The sequence below is a fragment of the Tachyglossus aculeatus genome, chromosome 22 (genome assembly GCF_015852505.1).
Source record: "Tachyglossus aculeatus isolate mTacAcu1 chromosome 22, mTacAcu1.pri, whole genome shotgun sequence".
Lineage (NCBI taxonomy): Eukaryota > Metazoa > Chordata > Mammalia > Monotremata > Tachyglossidae > Tachyglossus > Tachyglossus aculeatus.
Window position 1 is genome coordinate 3,445,478 of NC_052087.1, and position 18,608 is coordinate 3,464,085.

At 47.0% G+C, this 18,608-nt stretch overlaps 1 protein-coding gene across 1 annotated transcript in view; it reads right to left on the minus strand.

The window, feature by feature from the left end:
- The window catches only part of GALNT18 (polypeptide N-acetylgalactosaminyltransferase 18), a 207,981-nt gene that overhangs the window by 53,521 nt on the left and 135,852 nt on the right, over nt 1-18,608 (minus strand). The window contains exon 3 of the mRNA XM_038765072.1: nt 9,955-10,121. Coding sequence (XP_038621000.1) covers nt 9,955-10,121 — 167 coding nt within the window. The remainder of the gene's footprint in view (nt 1-9,954; nt 10,122-18,608) is intronic.

Genomic DNA, 18,608 nt, shown 5'->3' on the forward strand with positions numbered 1-18,608 from the left:
ACCCAGGCACATGCTAAATTGGCTTTCTCCCATTCATTGTCTCCGTCCAGCACAGGCATCCTCCACAGCCAAACGTTTTTTCTTCTTCTTTTTCTTTTGTAACAATAGTTGTTAAGTGTTTCCTATGTGCCAGGCTTTTTTTTTAGGGCATTTTTAAAGCACTTACTACATGCCAGGCACTGAACTAAGTGCTGGGGAAGGTACAAGTTAATCAGGTTGTACCCAGTACCAGCCCCATATAAGGTTCACATTTTTAATCTCCATTTTCCAGATGAGGGAACTGAGGCCCAGAGAAGTGAAGTGAGTTGCCCAAAGTCACCCAGCGGACAAGTGACAGAGGCAGGATTAGAACCCAGGCCCTTCTGACTCTCAGGCCCTTGCTCTGTGCACTAGACTGTAAGCTTGTTGTGGACAGGGAATGTGTTTGTTATTGCATTGTACTCTCCCAAGGGCTTAGTAGAGTGCTCTGCACAAAGTAAGCACTCAATAAATGTGATTGAATGAATGAATAAATGAATGACTGCTTCTCTCGTGCAGAAATCCATAGCCCACTCCATTAGAATTCACTTTGTCTCTCTCTCTCAATTCCCTTTGGAGGCCGTTGTGCCCTGGGAAGTGATTCTAAATCATGGCTCTGATCACCTTACACACTATCTTGATGTTCCCGCTCATTCTTCTCTGAACTCCTCAGGGCTCTTAACAACATTACGCTGTGATTTTGGGTTTATAAAATTTGGTGCTTAATGTACCTTCCTTCTATCCTAAGGCCTTTGAAATAACTCACAGATATCTGAGCCGGTGACCGGAACAATTTCTGTCCAGCGGGCGTGGGCTGTGGGAGGACACTGTGACTGCTGCGGCGGCTGGTATAGTCTGGGTTGGGTTTTGGCATTGCCCAGGATATGATTTCAGAAAGCAGTGCAGTTGCAACCTCACTTAGTACTCTCTCAAACGACTGGGCTGAAGCCCTGAGCAGAATGGAACCTGTGCCCCCTTCCCGGGACAGACTGGGGAGAATGTCGTGAAAGCCAAGTGGTTCTGAATACCCCCAGTGCCATCTCACTCCTTTGCCAGCTAATCAATCAATCAATCAATCAATCAATCAATCAATAGTATTTGTTGAGCGCTTACTGTGCGCAGAGCACTGTTCTAAGCGCCTAGGAGATTACAATACAACAGAGTTAGTAATAATAATAATAATAATTTATTAAGCGCTTACTATGTGAAAAGCATTGTTCTAAGGGCAGGGGAGGTTACAAGGTGAACAGGTTGTCCCACGGGGGGGTTCACAGTCAATCCCTATTTTACAGATGAGGTAACTGAGGCACAGAAAAGCCAAGTGACTTGCCCAAAGTGTAGTAGACTTTGGGATTCCTGCTCACAATGAGCTAATGAGGTGGGGTGTGAACCTGGGATTCATGGTTCAAATTCAGCTTTGCAGAGTGCAAAGTGTATGTTCGACACAGGGTGGAGAGGGTATTTTTTTGCCCTTGTGGAGGACCACTGGGGCACTGGGGACTGTTCCAGAGGCCCAGGGAGTGGACAGGACTGACAAGACTGACTCCCACAAAAACGTTCAGTCCACATTCCTCCAGTAGGCTCTCAATAGATACAAGTGATTGACTGATTGATTAGAAGTGATCTCTTCCCCCTTGGCCAGCTTCTCCCTTCTCCCGCTCCCCTGACAGATTCACACTTCCTAAAAGCTCCTTCTTTCCAAGCTCTGCCAAGGTCAGCAGCTGTCCGCGGTCCGGCTCAGAATTCACAATGCCTGTACTCCATGGAGGGATTTCCTTCCGGATATATTCATTCGCAGCATTGATGGGCAGATGTGTGATTATTGTCCAGCTCCTGCAGGCAGGGCTGGGGACTCGGGAGAAGAACTGGGGGGAGGGGAGGGGGCATAGCTCTGGCCAGAACCATGACCCAAAGGCGCCTTCCCACCACCTCATCTTTCCCATCGCTGTCTCTGCCCCAGAAGCCGTACTTCTGGCCAGGACTTCACCTCCCCTTCCAGCCCCACAGCACTTCTGACTGTACCTGTAATTTATTTGTTTAATTATTTATAATAATAATAATGATGGTGGCATTTGTTAAGTGCTTACTATGTGCAAAGCACTGTTTTAAGCACTGGGGAGGTTACAGTGTGATCAGGTAGTCCCACAGTGGGGACACAGTCTTAATCATCATTTTACAGGTGAGGTAACTGAGTCACAGAGAAGTTAAGTGACTTACCCAAATTCACACCGCTGACAATTGGTGGAGCTGGGATTTGAACCCATGACCTCTGTCTTCAAAGCCAGTGCTCTTTCCACTGAGCCATGCTCTATTAATATCTGTCTCCCCCTCTAGACTGTTAGCTCACTGTGGGCAAGGAATGTCTCTGTTTATTGTTGTATTGTTTTCTCCCAAGTACTTAGTACAGTGCTCTGCACACAGTAAGTGCTCAATAACTACAATTGAATGAGGTGCCCTCCCCTCATCTCAATTTCCCCTCGTGGTCTCTGCCAGGGAAACCATACCTCTGGGCAGAACTGTGACATAGAAGTGCCCTCCTCCACCTCAACTTTCTCCTTGCTGTCTCTGCCAGGGAAGCCCATACCTCTGACAGGAACTATGACATGCAGGTGCCCTCCCCCAACCTCACCTTCCCCCTCACTGGCTCTGCCAGGGTAAATCTACTCCATGTCCTCCTTGCGTGTCTCTTCAGGAGCACTGCTTCCACTGAACTGAGTTTGGTTTGTGGCTGGTGCTCTTTGCTCCCGGGCTAGCCTGGAGGGACTTCAGGGATTCACCCCACAGGCCATTGTGGAGGTAAAAGATGCTTCAGGGTGGGCTCAGTTGCTTTTGCCCCTCATCACCTGCCAGCCAGGCTGGATTTGCCCTCCGTACCCCCCCCCCCCCCCCGATCAGTTCCCAAGCCACTGTGGAATGGGAGACTTGGCAGGGGGCTGGGGGTAAGGAGGGCAGGAGGCAGCCCGTTAACTGGACGGCTATGCCAACTCCAAGACCCTGGAAGTCAGAGCTGCTCTCTGGACAGGAGATCCTGTCCACATGGCTCAGTCCCTGCTAAATGGGTTCTTAGTATTAGCTTCCCCAGAACTGACAGGAAAATTATTTTCCCAAAATACACGGGCCCCAGGCAGAGCAAGCCATGGGTTCAGTGGTCTGTGACGAGCCAGGAAATAGCGATTCTGATGCCTGTCACCCACTCTCTTTGGGTGAGGCCTTGGGAAAATCACTTTCCCTTTCTATGCCTCTGCATCCTCCTCTGCCCTCAGAGTCAACCACACTGACCTCCAATGCACAGGGCAGAGGGACAGTGACTGACTGGGCCATGAGAAGACAGGCTTTACTACTCCTGTCTCATTGGAATGTCTCGCTCAAGCCTTCTTTCCTTCCTTCTTTCCCTTCCTTCCTTCCTTCCCTTTCTTCCTTCCTTCCTTCCTTCCTTCCTTCCTTCCTTCCTTCCTTCCTTCCTTCCTTCCTTCCTTCCTTCCTTCCTTCCTTCCTTCCTCCCTCCCTCCCTCCCTCCCTCCCTCCCTTCCTTCCTGCCTTCCTGCCTTCCTTCCTGCCTTCCTTCCTGCCTTTCCTTACCTTCTTCTCTCCTTTCTTTATTTTCTCTTTCCTTATTTAGGAGTCTGCCTATTTCTTTATCATTTAGCAGTCTAAATTTCCCAGCAACTGAAACTTTCAGTAAAAACATTTCTTCCCAGTGAAAACTCTCAAAAATCTAGGTGCCAGACCTGAGAGTGGTACGCTTGCCCACTCAGGCTCCAATCTGAGCTCGGCAGGTGTCTGGCAGGAGGGGAGACCATTCCTTTGCTGGCAATTTCAGGCAGATGGGCCTGGCGCTGTCCATGGCCTTTCCCAGTTTGTCAAATGGGAGAAATTGGGAAAGAAAGAACAGGCATTCCCAACCGCCTACTGCGGGAAAGGGATTGACTGCATGCTATGCTACATAAACATCCCTAACTTGGTTGAGTCTTGGTTGTAATTTGATTAGCTAGACAGGAATTTTTAAGCTTCATAAAGCACAATGTTGTTTGCACATTCTTTTTCTCTGCTTTTTTTATTTTTCCAATTATTCCAGCTGCATGCAAATTTGCTGGTATTTTTATGGCCCGGAACGGCTGCCTCAAGTGTCGGCTGGCGTTTTTTGAAGCATTAAACAATGATTAGGCAGGCGCTGGGCCAGAGAAAGGGCGGTTTGAGGAAACCATGCAGCAGCTGGCGGTAAGCAATCTTGAGAAAACTGATAACATTTAGTAATTGCATCAAGATTTTCTGTACTGACAAATGAAAATAACAGTGATTCATACTGGGTTGTTATTCATCATTCACCTGGATTCCAAAAGGCTACAGTATCAATAAGTGCCTCCTACACCCGCAAATGCATACATGTACAATCATGTGTGCTCTGCACGCAGTAAGTGCTCAATAAATACAATTGAATGAATGAATGAGTGTGCACACACAAACACACATGGATACCTAGTATGGTTCCTTTGAGAATGGGAAGGAACACTGGTTTGGCATTGTAAGCTCTTTGGAGAAGCTCTGAAGCATCTTCTGTTCTCTTTGATTCTTGGCTTCACCATGAGCATCGTCACAGATTACTGGTGGCGAATTCTCGAGGAATCGGGGACTGATTGTCTAATTTGTGGATTTTTCCCTGTTTGGAATTTCTACTCCCCTGAGAAGGGCCTGGAAACATTAGGAATTCTCAGTGTGGAAAGAGACCTGCTGAGGATGCACAGAATTGGAGTTTACAAAGTCATGAAGGAGGTGGACAGGGTAAACATGGGACTATTGTTTCCCAAATCCCACAGCACCAGGGGGCAGGGAATCCATTGGGGCTAGTAGGCAGCAGGTTCAAAAAAAAAAGAAAAGAATTTCACCTGGGAGGAGAAGAGCATATGAAATCTGTTTGTTTCTTTTATGGCATTGTTAAGTGCTTACTACATATCAAGCACTGTTCTAAGCATTGGGGAAGATGCAAGTTTATCAGGTTGGACACAGTCCCTGTCCCACACAGGGCTCAGGGTCTAAGAAGGAGGGAGAACAGGTTTTGAATCCCCATTTTACAGTTGAGGAAACTGAGGCACAAAGAAGTGAAGTGACTTGCCCAGGGTCATACAGTAATCAATTGGTAGAGCTGGGACTAGAACCCAGGTCCTCTGATTCCCAGGCCCGGGATCTTTCAACTAGCTGATGCTGCTTCTCGGGAAGCTGTCAGGCCAGAAAATAACAGCAGATTCCAGAAGGTTTTGATAGATCCTGGCCCGTGCTGGGCTGGAAAGTTAGGGGAAGTTTTTTGGATGGTCCTTCCTAACCATGACAATGAGGTACCCAGGAGGGCAAAGAGGACAGGGTTTCATCAACCATTCCCTTGGAGACAGAGTCCTAGGCTGAAAGGAAGTTAGAGCTGACCCAGTAATGGTATTTTAAAATATCTACTTTGAATCTCCACTCCCAGGATCGCACCAGAGAGTTTCCAGTACTCCTCAGTCTAGGCTATAACAGGAAGAGTCAAAAAGAGGCATACTCATTCCATTCCTAGCTTGGGCAGTGACTAGTAAGTGGCAGGCAATCTGTTACAAGTCCAAACTCACCTGTGCTGGGCAGCAGTGTTATGGGAGAGAGTCGAGGGCGGAGACTCAAGTTTACTGCACAGAAGAAGGCAATGGTAAAACCAGTTCCATATTTTTACCAAGAAAACTCTTATGGGAGAGAGTCGAGGGCGGAGACTCAAGTTTACTGCACAGAAGAAGGCTGTGGTAAAACCAATTCCATATTTTTACCAAGAAAACTCTCTGGATACACTACCAGAACGACTGCAGATGGAAGTGGGGCATTCTGGAAGAGATGTGTCCAGGGAGTCATTATGGGTCAGAAATGACTCGACTAGGTTGAATTTTCACTTTTTAAATATCCATTTTTAGTAGCTAATTTGGCAGAGAATGAAAGGGCAGTGATCTGATGACCCTGCTCCATTTAAGAAGTACCTTTTGATACAGGAAAAAAAAACCCACAGTCTTAAAGGTCACCCCTCAGTCAAATGGTGAGTTTGCTAAGTTTGAAACTAATGAAGCCTAAATGACTAAGTGCTCAGTTTAGAGGTTCTCGGTGTGCTTAGCCACCTGAGCCTTGTGTGTCTGACCCATTTGTGTTTCTTGTGCTCCCACTGAAGTGAGCTTGGTTTGGGGCTGGTGCTCTTTGCTCCCTGGCTAGCCTGGGGGGGGCCTCAGTGATTCATCCTACAGGCCATTGCTGAGGTAAAAGGTGCTCTAAAGTGGGCTCAATGTAAAGGCTGGTCATGGACATATGGGAAGTCATTTGTCCAAAATAATATTAATACTTGTGCTATGAGTATCAAGCCCAGTACTAAACACTGGGGTACATACAAGATAACCGGGTTGGACAGTTACCATCCACTTGGGGCTCATAGTCTAATAGTCTTCTAGACTGTGAGCCCACTGTTGCGTAGGGACCGTCTCTATGTGTTGCCAACTTGTACTTCCCAAGCGCTTAGTACAGTGCTCTGCACACAGTAAGCATTCAATAAATATGATTGATTGATTGATTGATTAATAGGGAGGCAGACTAGGCATTCATTCATTCATTCAATCGTATCTATTGAGCACTTACTGTGTGCAGAGCATTGTACTAAGCGCTTGGGAGAGTACAATACAATAAACAGACACATTCCCTGCCCACAATGAGTTTACAGTCTGCGGTGGGGTGGAGGGGAAGACAAACATTAATATAAATAAATTACAGACATTTACATAAGTGCTGTTGGGCTGGTAGAGGGGGAAAGCAAAGGAAGCAAGTCAGGGTGATGCAGGAGGGGGTGGGAGAATAGGAAGGGGTGTGCTTAGTCAGGGAAGGCCTCCTGGAGGAGATGTGCCTTCAGTAAGGCTTTGAAAGAGAGGAGAGTAATTATCGGTCAGATTTGAGGAGGGAGGGCAATCCAGGCCAGAGGCAAGATGTGGGCGAGGGGTCGGCCGTTAGATGGGAGAGATCTAGGCACGATGAGGAATGAAGTGTGCGGGCTTGGTTTTAGTAGGAGAGTAGCAAGGTGAGGTAGGAGGGGCAAGATGATGGAGGGCTTTAAAGCCAATGGTGAGGAGTTTTTGTTTGATGCAGAGGTGGATGGGAAGCCACTGGAGTTTTGGGGGAATGGGGTGATGTGTCTGGAAAGTTTCTGTAGAAAAATGATCCGGGCAGCAGAGTGAAATATGGACTGGAGTGGGGAAGAGATAGGCGGCTGGGAGGTCAGCAAGGAGGCTGATACAGTAATTCAGGTGTGATAGGATGAGTGATTTTATTAATGTGGCAGCTGTTCGGATGGAGAGAAAAAGGTGGATTTTAGCAATGCTTACCAAGGATTTAGTTATGGATTGAATGAAAAAGAGGTGTCAAGGATAACACCAAGGTATTGAATCCCCATTCTGCAAAAGAGGAAACTGGGGCAGAGAGAAGTGAAACAACTGGCCCCTGGTCACAGCAGGCACCTGACTGAGCTGGGATTAGAACCCACGTCTTCTGATTCCCAGGCCCGTGCTCTATCCACTAGGCCACCTGGCTTCTCTAACTTGATGAGGGATCCGATTTCACAACTGGAGGACACACTTTTCAAATTCCTCATCAAGGAAGTAATAATAATGATGGTATTTGTTAAGTGCTTACTATGTGCCAAGCACTGTTCTAAGCACTGGGATAGATACAGGGTGATCAGGTTGTCCTACGTGGGGTTCACACTTTTAATCCCCATTCTACAGATGAGGTAACAAAGGAACAGAGCAGTTAAGTGATTTGCCCAAGGTCACACGGCAGACAAGTGGTGGAGGAGGGATTAGAACCCATGTCCTGTCTTTACTAAGCACTGAGGGAGAGACAAGATAATCAGGTCCCACATGGGGGTCACAGTCTAAGTAGGAGGGAGAACAAGGATTGAATCCCCATTTTGCAGATGAGAGAACTGAAGTGCAGAGAAGCTGGGACTTGCCCAATGTCAAGGCCCAATCAACCAATCGAGCACCGGTATTTATTGAGCGCTTACTAAAGCATTTGGGAGAGTACAACAGAGAGTTCATAGTCACGTTCCCCACCCGAAACAGTGTACAGTTCTGTCCTATTTCGATGGGCATCTCTCCAGTCTGAAGACACTTCCCTCGTTTTGCCTGTCCACCCAGTCAAAAACCCAGTCACTGTCCAAAGAACAGTGCTTTGCACGTAGTAAGCGCTTAATAAATGCCATTATTCTTATTCTTATTCTTATTCTTATTCTTATTCTTATTATTATTATTATCATTACCCCTCAATCCATTCGCCCACTTCTGCCAGCTTCCAGAAAGGCCTCCAGTGACCTCGGTCCCAGCCGTTGGGACAATAATAATAATATTGGCATGTGTTGAGCACTTACTTTATGCCAGGCACTGTACTAAGCGCTGGGGTGGATACAAGAAAATCGAGTTGGACAGTTAGAGTGACACTTTGACGCTTATAAGGGCCGTAAGCCCGAGTCCTACCATTAAAAGACAGTCTAGACCATTCTAGACTGTGAGCCCACTGTTGGGTAGGGAATGTCTCTATATGTTGCCAACTTGTACTTCCCAAGCGCTTAGTATAGTGCTCTGCACACAGTGAGCGCTCAATAAATGCAATTGATTGATTGATTGATTAAAATCCCTCATTTCCTTTCTATCCAAACCGCTTCTTCCCTGACCCAAGCCCTTATCCTATCCTGCCTTGATTACTGCATCTGCCTCCTCACTGAACTCCCTGCCTCCTGTCTTTCCCCACTGCAGTCCAGACTTCACTATACCACAATTACTATTATTATTATCCCAGGTAACACAGGGTCCCGAAGATTCACATCTGAGAATCAATCAATTGTATTTACTGGGCGCCTACTGTAGGAAGGGTTATTATAGCACATGTTAAGTGTTTACTATGTGCCATGCACTGTTCTAAGTGCTGGGTTAGATACAAGTTAATCAGATTGGACACAGTCCATGCCCCACATGGGGCTCACACTCTTAATCCCCATTTTATAGATGAGGTAACTGAAGCCCAGAGAAGGGAGGCAACTTGCCCAAGGTCACACAGCACACAAGCAGCAGAGCTGGCATTAGAACCCAGGTCTTTTTAACTCCCAGGCCTGTGCTCTATCCACGAGGCCATGCTGCTCTCCCAAGTGTTTTGTACAGTGCTCTGCACACAGTAAGTGTTCAATAAATACCACTGCTTAATTGGCTGACTGATCAGGGGTTGACCAATATTCATTCATCCATTCGATCGTATTTATTGAGCGCTTACTGTGTGCAGAGCACCATGGCTCAGTGGAAAGAACCTGGGCTTTGGAGCCAGAGGTCACGGGTTCAAATCCCGGCTCCGCCATCTGACTGCTGTGTGACCTTGGGCAAGTCACTTCACTTCTCTGGACCTTAGTTCCCTCATCTGTAAAATGGGGATTAAGACTGTGAGTCCCCCGTGGGACAATCTGATCACCTTGTAACCTCCCCAGCACTTAGAACAGTGCTTTGCACATAGTAAGTGCTTAATAAATGCTATTATTATTATTATTATTACTAAGTGCCTGGGAAGTACAAGTTGGCGACATAAAGTGTTGGTCCCTACCCAACAACGGGCTCACAAGTTTGGGGGCAGAAATTGACAGATCTTGAAATCCCAAGTGTTGCGTATCAGGTGTGAAATCACTGCAAAAGAGCATAATGTGGGGGTGAGGGGAGGGTGGAGTGGGGCGGGGAAGCCACAAGCAGGAGAGTGACAATGGGAGAGCACCTCTCCAACTAACGCCTTCTCTGCCAGGGCAGCTCCCAACCCTGGGCGCCGCCGGCCCAACACAGGGCCAGGGTGTAGACAAGGAAACGGCCCCTTCACCGAGTAGGGCCCAGGTGCGTCAGAAGACAAGGAAGAACCCACCGTTGCTACTGTTGTCATCCACGAGGATGATTTCCTTCAGCAGGTGAGGAGGGGTCCGGTCGATGGCGGTGTGGATGGATCGTAGAATCACCGAGAGAGCCTCGTTGACGAAAATAAACACAATGCTAACTTCAGGGAGGCTCTCGGGAAATGTGAGATTTCGGCACCTGAAAAAGAAAACCAATCGAGATTTCAAGCTCTCCTTAGGCTCTTTTGCTACCTAGGCACTCCACTGATCAAGATGATGATGACAATGGTATTTGTCAAGAGCTTACTACGTGCCAAGCACCGTTCTAAACTCTGGAGTAGATACAAGGTTCTAAGCTCTGGAGTAGATACAAGGTAATCAGGTTGTCCCACGTGGGGCTCACAGTCTTACTCCCCATTTTACAGATGAGGGAACTGAGGCCCAGAGTAGTTAAGTTGCTTGCCCAAGGTCACATAGCAGACAAGTGCTGGAGTCAGGATTAGAACCCAAGCCCTTCTGTATCCCTAGCCTCTGGCTCTTGCCACTAAGCCACACTGCTTCTCAGGAGGAAACAACAGGCAAAGAAAGTAGATCAATCGATCAATAGTTTGTTTTTTTTCTGGTCTTTGTTAAGCTCTTACTATACGTCAAACACTGTTCTAGGCACTGGGGTAGGTAGAAGATAATCACGTTGGACGCAGTCCTTGTCCCATGTGGGGCTCACAGTCTAAGTAGGAGGGAGAACACGTATCCCCATTTTACAGTTGAGAAAAGTGAGGCCCAGAGAAGTTGAGAGACTTGACCAAAGTCACACAGCCAACAATTGGTAGAGCTGGGATTATGACCCCATTTTTAGATTAGACTAGATTTAGATAACCCCAGTTTTAGATTATAATCTAAAACTCAATATGCCCAAGACTGAGTTCCTTATCTCCCCCCGAAACCCTGTCCTCTCCCTGACTTTCCCGTCACTGTAGATGGCACTACCATCCTTCCTGTCTGTTCACATGCTTTGTTTCTGTTCACATGTTTTGTTTTGTTGTCTGTCTCCCCCTTCTAGACTGTGAGCCCATTGTTGGGTAGGGACCGTCTCTATATGTTGCTAACTTGTACTTCCCAAGTGCTTAGTACAGTGCTCTGCACACAGTAAGCGCTCAATAAATATGATTGAATGAATGAATGAATGAACAAGCCCACAACCTTGGTGTCCTCCTCGACTCCGCTCTCTCATTCACCCCACACATCCAATCCATCCCCAAAATCTGCCGGTCTCACCTCCACAACATCACCAAGATCCACCGTTTCCTCTCCACCCAAATAGCTACCTTGCAGGTTCAATCTCTCATCCTATCCCGACTGGATGACTGCATCGGCCTCCTCTCTGATCTCCCATCCTCCTGTCTCTCCCCACTTTAGTCTATACTTCATTCTGCTGCCCGGATTATCTTTGTACAGAAACACTCTGGGAATGTCACTCCCCTCCTCAAAACTCTCCAGTGGTTGCCTGTCAACCTGCGAATCAAGCAAAAACTGCTCACTCTCGGCTTCAAGGCTGTCCATCACCTTGCCCCCTTTTACCTCACCTCCCTTCTCTCCTTCTACAGCCCAGCCCGCACCCTCCGCTCCTCTGCCACTGTCCTCCTCATTGGGCCTCGTACTCCCCTGTCCCACTATCAACCCCTGGCCCACGTCCTTCCCCTGGCCTGGAATGCCCTCCCTCTGCCCACCCCCCAAACTAGCTCTCTTCCTCCCTTTAAAGCCCTACTGAAAGCTCACCTCCTCCAGGAGGCCTTCCCGGGCTGAGCCCTCTTTTTCCTCTCCTCCTCCCCATCGCCCCCCTGACCCTTTCTCCTTCCCCTCCCCATAGCACTTGTATATTTATACATATTTATTACTCTATTTATTTTACTTGTACATATTTACTACTCTATTTTATTAATGATGTGCATATAGCTACAATTCTATTTATTCTGAAGGTTTTGACACCTGTCTACATGTTTTGTTTTGTTGTCTGTCTCCCCCTTCTAGACTGTGAGCCCGTTGTTGGGTAGGGACCGTCTCTATATGTTGCTGACTTGTACTTCCCAAGCGCTTAGTACAGTGCTGTGCACACAGTAAGTGCTCAATAAATACGATTGAATGAAGGAATGAATGAACCCCACACCTTCTGACTCCAAGGCCTGTGTTCTCTCCACTAGGCAATGCTGCTTCTTTATTCCTTTGGGGAGTTGTCAGGAAATGGTGGCAGTATGGATCAGATTCCAGACCAAACTGAAGGTTCATTCATTCATTCATTTATTCAATCATATTTACTGAGTACTTACTTTGTGCAGCGTGCTATACTAAGCACCTGAGAGAGTAGGATAGAACAATAAACAGAGCAGAAGTGCAGAAGGTCCTGGATTCTGATCCCGGCTCTAGCTGCTTGTCTGCTGTGTGACCGCGGGCAAGTCACTTCACTTCTCTGGGCCTCAGTTCCCTCCTCTGTAAAATGGGGATTAAGACTGTGAGTCCTGTGTAGGACAGGGACTGTGTCTGACCTGATGAACTTGTATCTGCCCAAGTGTTTAGAACTGTGTAAGCACATAGTAAATGCTTAAGAAATACCATTTTTTTTAAAAAACTTTTCTATGGCTGGGAAACCTGGACCCCACACAGACTTCACATAATAATAATAATAATAATAATAATAATAATAATAATAATAATAATAATGACAATAATAATGATAATGGTATTTGTTAAGCTCCTACTATATGCCAGGCTCTGTACTAAGCACTGATGTGGATACAAGTAAATCGAATTGGACACAGTCTCTGTCCCATGTGGGGCTTACAGCCTCAATCCCTATTTTACAGATGAGATAACTGAGGCCCAGAGGAGTGAAATGACTTGCCCAAGGTCACACAGCAGACAAGCGGCGACGCCGGGATTAGAACCCAAGACCTTCTGACTCCCATGCCCGTGCTCCATCCACTAGGCCATCCTGCTTCTAACCCCACGTTCAACTTCTTGTGTAGTCTCATCGGCGTCACTGAATGGATGAGAAGACACAGAGAACGGCAGGACAGGGTAACGAAACAGAGAGGTTCTGGAACAAAGTCATTCTCCTAGCACTGAAGCTACGGTCTCCGCAATACAGTCCCCACCCGCTGTGGGCAAATGGACACCTAAGCAACTTCCTTTTGGACAGCTGAAATTGAGAAGCCAGAAGCAAAGAAATCATAAGCTAGACCATAAACTCCTTGTGGGCAGGGAATATGCCTACCGACTCTGTTATATTGTACTCTCCCAAGCATTTAAGGCAGTGCTCTGCACACAGAAAGCGCTCAGTAAGTACGATCGATTGATTAACCAAGGAAACCCCTTAAAACAAACTATCAGACAATGCCACAGCCCATCTTAAACACTGGGAATCCATTAATAATAAGAAGAATAATAATGGCATTTATTAAGTGCTTACTATGTGCAAAGCACTGTTCTAAGCACTGGGGGGATTCAAGGTGATCAAGTTGTCCCACGTGGGGCTCACAATCTTAATCCCCATTTTACAGATGATAGAACTGAGGCCCAGAGAAGTTAAGCGACTTGCCCAAAGTCACACAGCTGACAACTGGCGAAGTTGGGATTTGAACCCATGACCTCTGACTCCAAAGCCTCCATTGTTGCGGCAAGCCCGGCACGGCGTTCTGTCACCCAGAAAAAGCGGCTACTTTTATGCAAAAACTTCACAGGGCTGGAGACAAGGATGTCAAAACGAAAACAACGCCAGGGGCTGCAAACAACAAACACAACGCAACAAGGGACAGCCTGTTTGTGTGCGCAATGTTGCCAAGACTGTGCTTTTTCGGTTAAATACGCGCTAGTAGTTGAATCTCCCCGTCGGTGCTGTCTTTACGTAAGAAGGACAAATATATTTGTGTAAGGCGGGGCTGTGGACTAGATTTAGGCCTGGCATAACATAGTCTATAGCCGTGCTCAAGGATGTAGCATTTTTTAAGCGCTTACTATGTGCCAGGCATTGTTCGAAGCGCTGGGCACTGTTCTAAGTGCTGAATGCAAGAGGGAACCTGAAAACTGGTGTTAGGGTAGAAATCCGATCCCCTGGGAATCTCATCCAAACTAGCACCCTCTAAAGTCCTTGAATAACTCCTCTGGGAACTCCCGGAGAAGCAGCATATCATAGTGGCTAGAGCACACGCCTGGGAGTCCCAAGGGCATGGGTTCTAATCCCGGCTCTGCCACTCACCTGCTGTGTGACCTTGAGCAAATCACTTCACGTCTCTGGGCCTCAGTTACCTCATCTGTGAAATGGGGAGGATGACTGTGAGCCCCACGTGGTCCAACCCGATTTGCTCATATCCACCCCAGCGCTTAGTATGGTGACTGGCATGTAGTAAGCGCTCAACAAACACCACAATTATTCCATCCCATTGGTCACCTTCGAGCATGCACTGGGGTGAGCCAGAAGTGGGGAACGTTGACCGTCCTGCCAATGTGGGGTGTCCCAACTTGGAAGCTTGGCAGTCAATCTTGGAGGGTGTGACTCAGTGGGGCTCCTGGTGATGACATCACTGAACAAGAAGCAGCGGGGCCTAGTGGAAAGAGATGGGCTTGGAAGACAGGGAACCCGAGTCTCTGTCATTTAACTTCTCTGGGCCTCAGTTACCTCATCTGTATAATGGGGATTAAGACTATAAATCCCACGTGGGACATGGACAGTGTCCAACCCGATTATCTTGTCTCAACTGCAGCGCTTAGTTCAGTGCCTGGCATGTAATAAACCCTCGAGAATTGCTATTAAAAAACAAACCAAAATTCAAGCCAATTACAGGGGTTGGACTGCATAAAGCAAAGAGGAGATTAAACCGTAAACTCATTATGGGCAGGGAATGTGTCTGCTAATGTTGTTGTACTGAATTTTCCCAAGCACTTACTACCATGCTCTGCACATAGTAAGCACTCAGTAAATATGATTGATTGATTGATTAGACCACAGTGACTCTTTTTATGGTATTTGTTAAGGGCCTACTGGGTGTCAAACACTGTTCTAAGCTCTGGGGTAGACTGTTTATCACAGTCTTAATCCCCATTTTACAGATGAGGTAATTGAGGCACAGAGCAGATAAGTGGCTTTCTCAAGGCCGCATAGCAGACAAGTTGAGGAGCTGGGATTAGAACCCAGGTCCTTCTGACTCCCATGCCTGTGCTCTAACCACTGGACATGCTGCTACTTGTCTTCATCATTATCATCCTCATCAATGGTATTTATTTATTTTATTTTTTATGGCATTTATTAAGCACTTACTATGTGCAAAGCACTGTTCTAAGTGCTGGTGAAGTTACAAGGTGATCAGGTTGTCCCACGGGGGGCTCACAGTCTTAATCCCCATTTTACAGATGAGGTAATTGGGGCACAGAGAAGTTAAGTGACTTGCCCAAAGTCACACAGCTGACGAGTGGCGGAGCCAGGATCCGAACCCATGACCTCTGACTCCAAAGCCCGTGCTCTTTCCACTGAGCCACGCTGCTTCTTTATTGAGCACTTACTATGTCTAGATATTGTACTAAGTGCTGCAGAGTGTACAATACAAAAGAATTGGCAGACACATTCCCTGCCCACAATGAGCTTATGGTTTAGAGGACTCACAGTCTAAGTGGAAGGGAGGACAGGTACTTAATTTCCATTTCACAGGCAAGGAAACTGAGGCATTAAGAAGTGAAGGGCCTTTCCCAAGGTCACCTGCAGGCAAGTGGCAGAGGCAGAATTAAATCCCAGATTCTGACCTCCAGTTTCATGCTCTTTCCATTAGACCATGCTGCTTCATGGCCTATCCAATTTATTCTATGGAGTCATCAATCAATCAATCAATCAATCGTATTTATTGAGCGCTTACTATGTACAGAGCACTGTACTAAGCGCGTGGGAAGTACAAATTGGCATCACATAGAGACAGTCCCTACCCAACAGTGGGCTCACAGTCTAAAAGGGGGAGACAGAGAACAGAATCAAACATACCAACAAAATAAAATAAGTAGGATAGAAATGTACAAGTAAAATAAATAAATAAATAAATAAATAGAGTAATAAATATGTACAACCATATATACATATATACAGGTGCTGTGGGGAAGGGAAGGAGGTAAGACGGGGGGATGGAGAGGGGGACGAGGGGAGAGGAAAGAAGGGGCTCAGTCTGGGAAGGCCTCCTGGAGGAGGTGAGCTCTCAGCAGGGCCTTGAAGGGAGGAAGAGAGCTAGCTTGGCGGATGGGCAGAGGGAGGGCATTCCAGGCCCGGGGGATGACGTGGGCCGGGGGTCGATGGCGGGACAGGCGAGAGCGAGGTACAGTGAGGAGATTAGTGGTGGAGGAGCGGAGGGTGCGGGCTGGGCAGTAGAAGGAGAGAAGGGAGGTGAGGTAGGAGGGGGCGAGGGGATGGAGAGCCTTGAAGCCCAGGGTGAGGAGTTTCTGCTTGATGCGCAGATTGATCGGTAGCCATTGGAGGTTTTTGAGGAGGGGAGTAATATGTCCAGAGCGTTTCTGGACAAAGATAATCCGGGCAGCAGCATGAAGTATGGATTGAAGTGGAGAGAGACACGAGGATGGGAGATCAGAGAGAAGGCTAGTGCAGTAGTCCAGACGGGATAGGATGAGAGCTTGAATTAGCAGGGTAGCGGTTTGGATGGAGAGGAAAGGGCGGATCTTGGCTAGGGAATGCAATGAAGAACCTGAATCCTGGCATTTGAATGCACTTCCTTTCCTGAAAATTGTTCCAGCTCATTAAAAGTCCTCGAGATATTCAAGAGTTTCTTTACGCAGATGACCGGACCCTGGAGATACATTAAAGTACCCATGCAAATAATTGTGAAACACTGTCCAGTCAGCCCAGCATTATTGAGTACAGGTTAAGATTGTCTAAAATAGAGGTAATGTATCAGCTTGCATGGAGGAAAACATATACCCAGTCAAAATTTCTCATTAGCCATTAGTCCTGAATCCTGCCACTGAATTTTGTTACCTGAGCAGCATACTGTCCAACAATCACTGAAGTAGAAATCCATTCAAGGCAGCATTCCTTTGGGAAACTATCTGTCAGACAGAGAATGGTGGCATTTTTTTTTAAATGGAATTTGTTTAGCACTTAATATGTACCAGGCACTGAACTAAGCGCTGGAATAGATACAAGCTAATCAGGTTGGACACAGTCAATGTCTCACATGGGTCTCACAGCCTCAATCTCCATTTTACAGATGAGGTCACTGAGGCCCAGAGAAGTGAAGTGACTTGCCCAAGGTCACAGAGAAAATAAGTGGAGCAGGTGGGATTAGAACCCATGACCTTCTGAATCCCAGGCCCATGCTCTATCCACTAAGCCACGCTACCATATTCACAGTTATTATTATTTTTATAGTACTTGTTAGGCACTTACTATATGCCAAGCACTGTTCTAAGCACTGGGTTAGAAGCAAGTTGATCAGATTGGACACAGTACATGTCCCACATAGGACTCATGCTCTTAATCTGCATTTTGCAAATGAGGTAACTGAGGTCCAGAGAAGTGAGGAGACTTGCCCAAGGTCACACAGAATAAAAATAATAATAATAATGATAATGACAGCATTTATTAAGCGCTTACTATATGCAAAGCACTGTTCCAAGCGCTGGGGAGGTTACAAGGTGATCAGGTTGTCCCACGTGGGGCTCACAGTCTTAACCCCCATTTTACAGATGAGGTCACTGAGGCACAGAGAAGTTAAGTGACTTGCCCAAAGTCACACAGCTGACAACTGATGGAGCCGCGATTTGAACCCATGAACTCTGACTCCAAAGCCCGGGCTCTTTCCAGTGAGCCACGCTGCTTCATCACAGAAAACATGTGACAAAGCCAGGATTAGAACTCAGGCCCTTCTGACTCCCGGGCCTGTGCTCTATCCACTAAGCCACTCTCCTTCTCGAGCCCTGCTGCTTCTCAGTAAGCACTGCTCTAAGTGCTTGAATAAGAGAAGCAGCATGGCCTAGTGGATTGAGCAAGGGCCTGGGGGTCAGAAGGACCTGGGTTCTAATCCCAACTCCACTCCTTGTCTGCTGTGTGACCTCGGGCAAGTCACTTAACCCTCCTCTGCCTCATTTACCATATCTGTAAAATGGGGATTAAGTCTGTGAGCCAGAGAGGGACTGTGTCCAACCTGATTAATTTGAATGTATCCCAGTGTGTAGTACAGTTCCTGGCACATGGTAAACACTAAACAAATATCATTTAAAAAAAATACAACAGAGTTGGTAGACATGTTCCCTGCCCACAAGGATCTTACAATCTAGAAGAGGAAACCAGTCTGCTAGCTTTGAGGCTGGGTTCACCTCAATCCAGGTGGGGTGGGTGGGATGTGAGGAGAATGGATGATGACAGTGGGATATCCAAACAGCTGCCGTCAAGTGAGGTGGAGTTGGGAAAGCAAAAAGAGAGGAAATGGTTTAAGACGGCAGTAAAGCTCAGCCTCAGAAAACATACCGCAGCTGAAAATTAGGAGACCACAGAAGCAGACAGACCAGCATGGTGCAATCAATAAAGAAGCAGCTCCTTCTGAGCGCATCCTTTGAGAATATCATGAGATAAAAAGAGAAAAGTCAAAGCAGGGCTAGGGGAGAAATAGATAAACGCTCCCCTGCTTCAAAGCCTTGTTGAAGG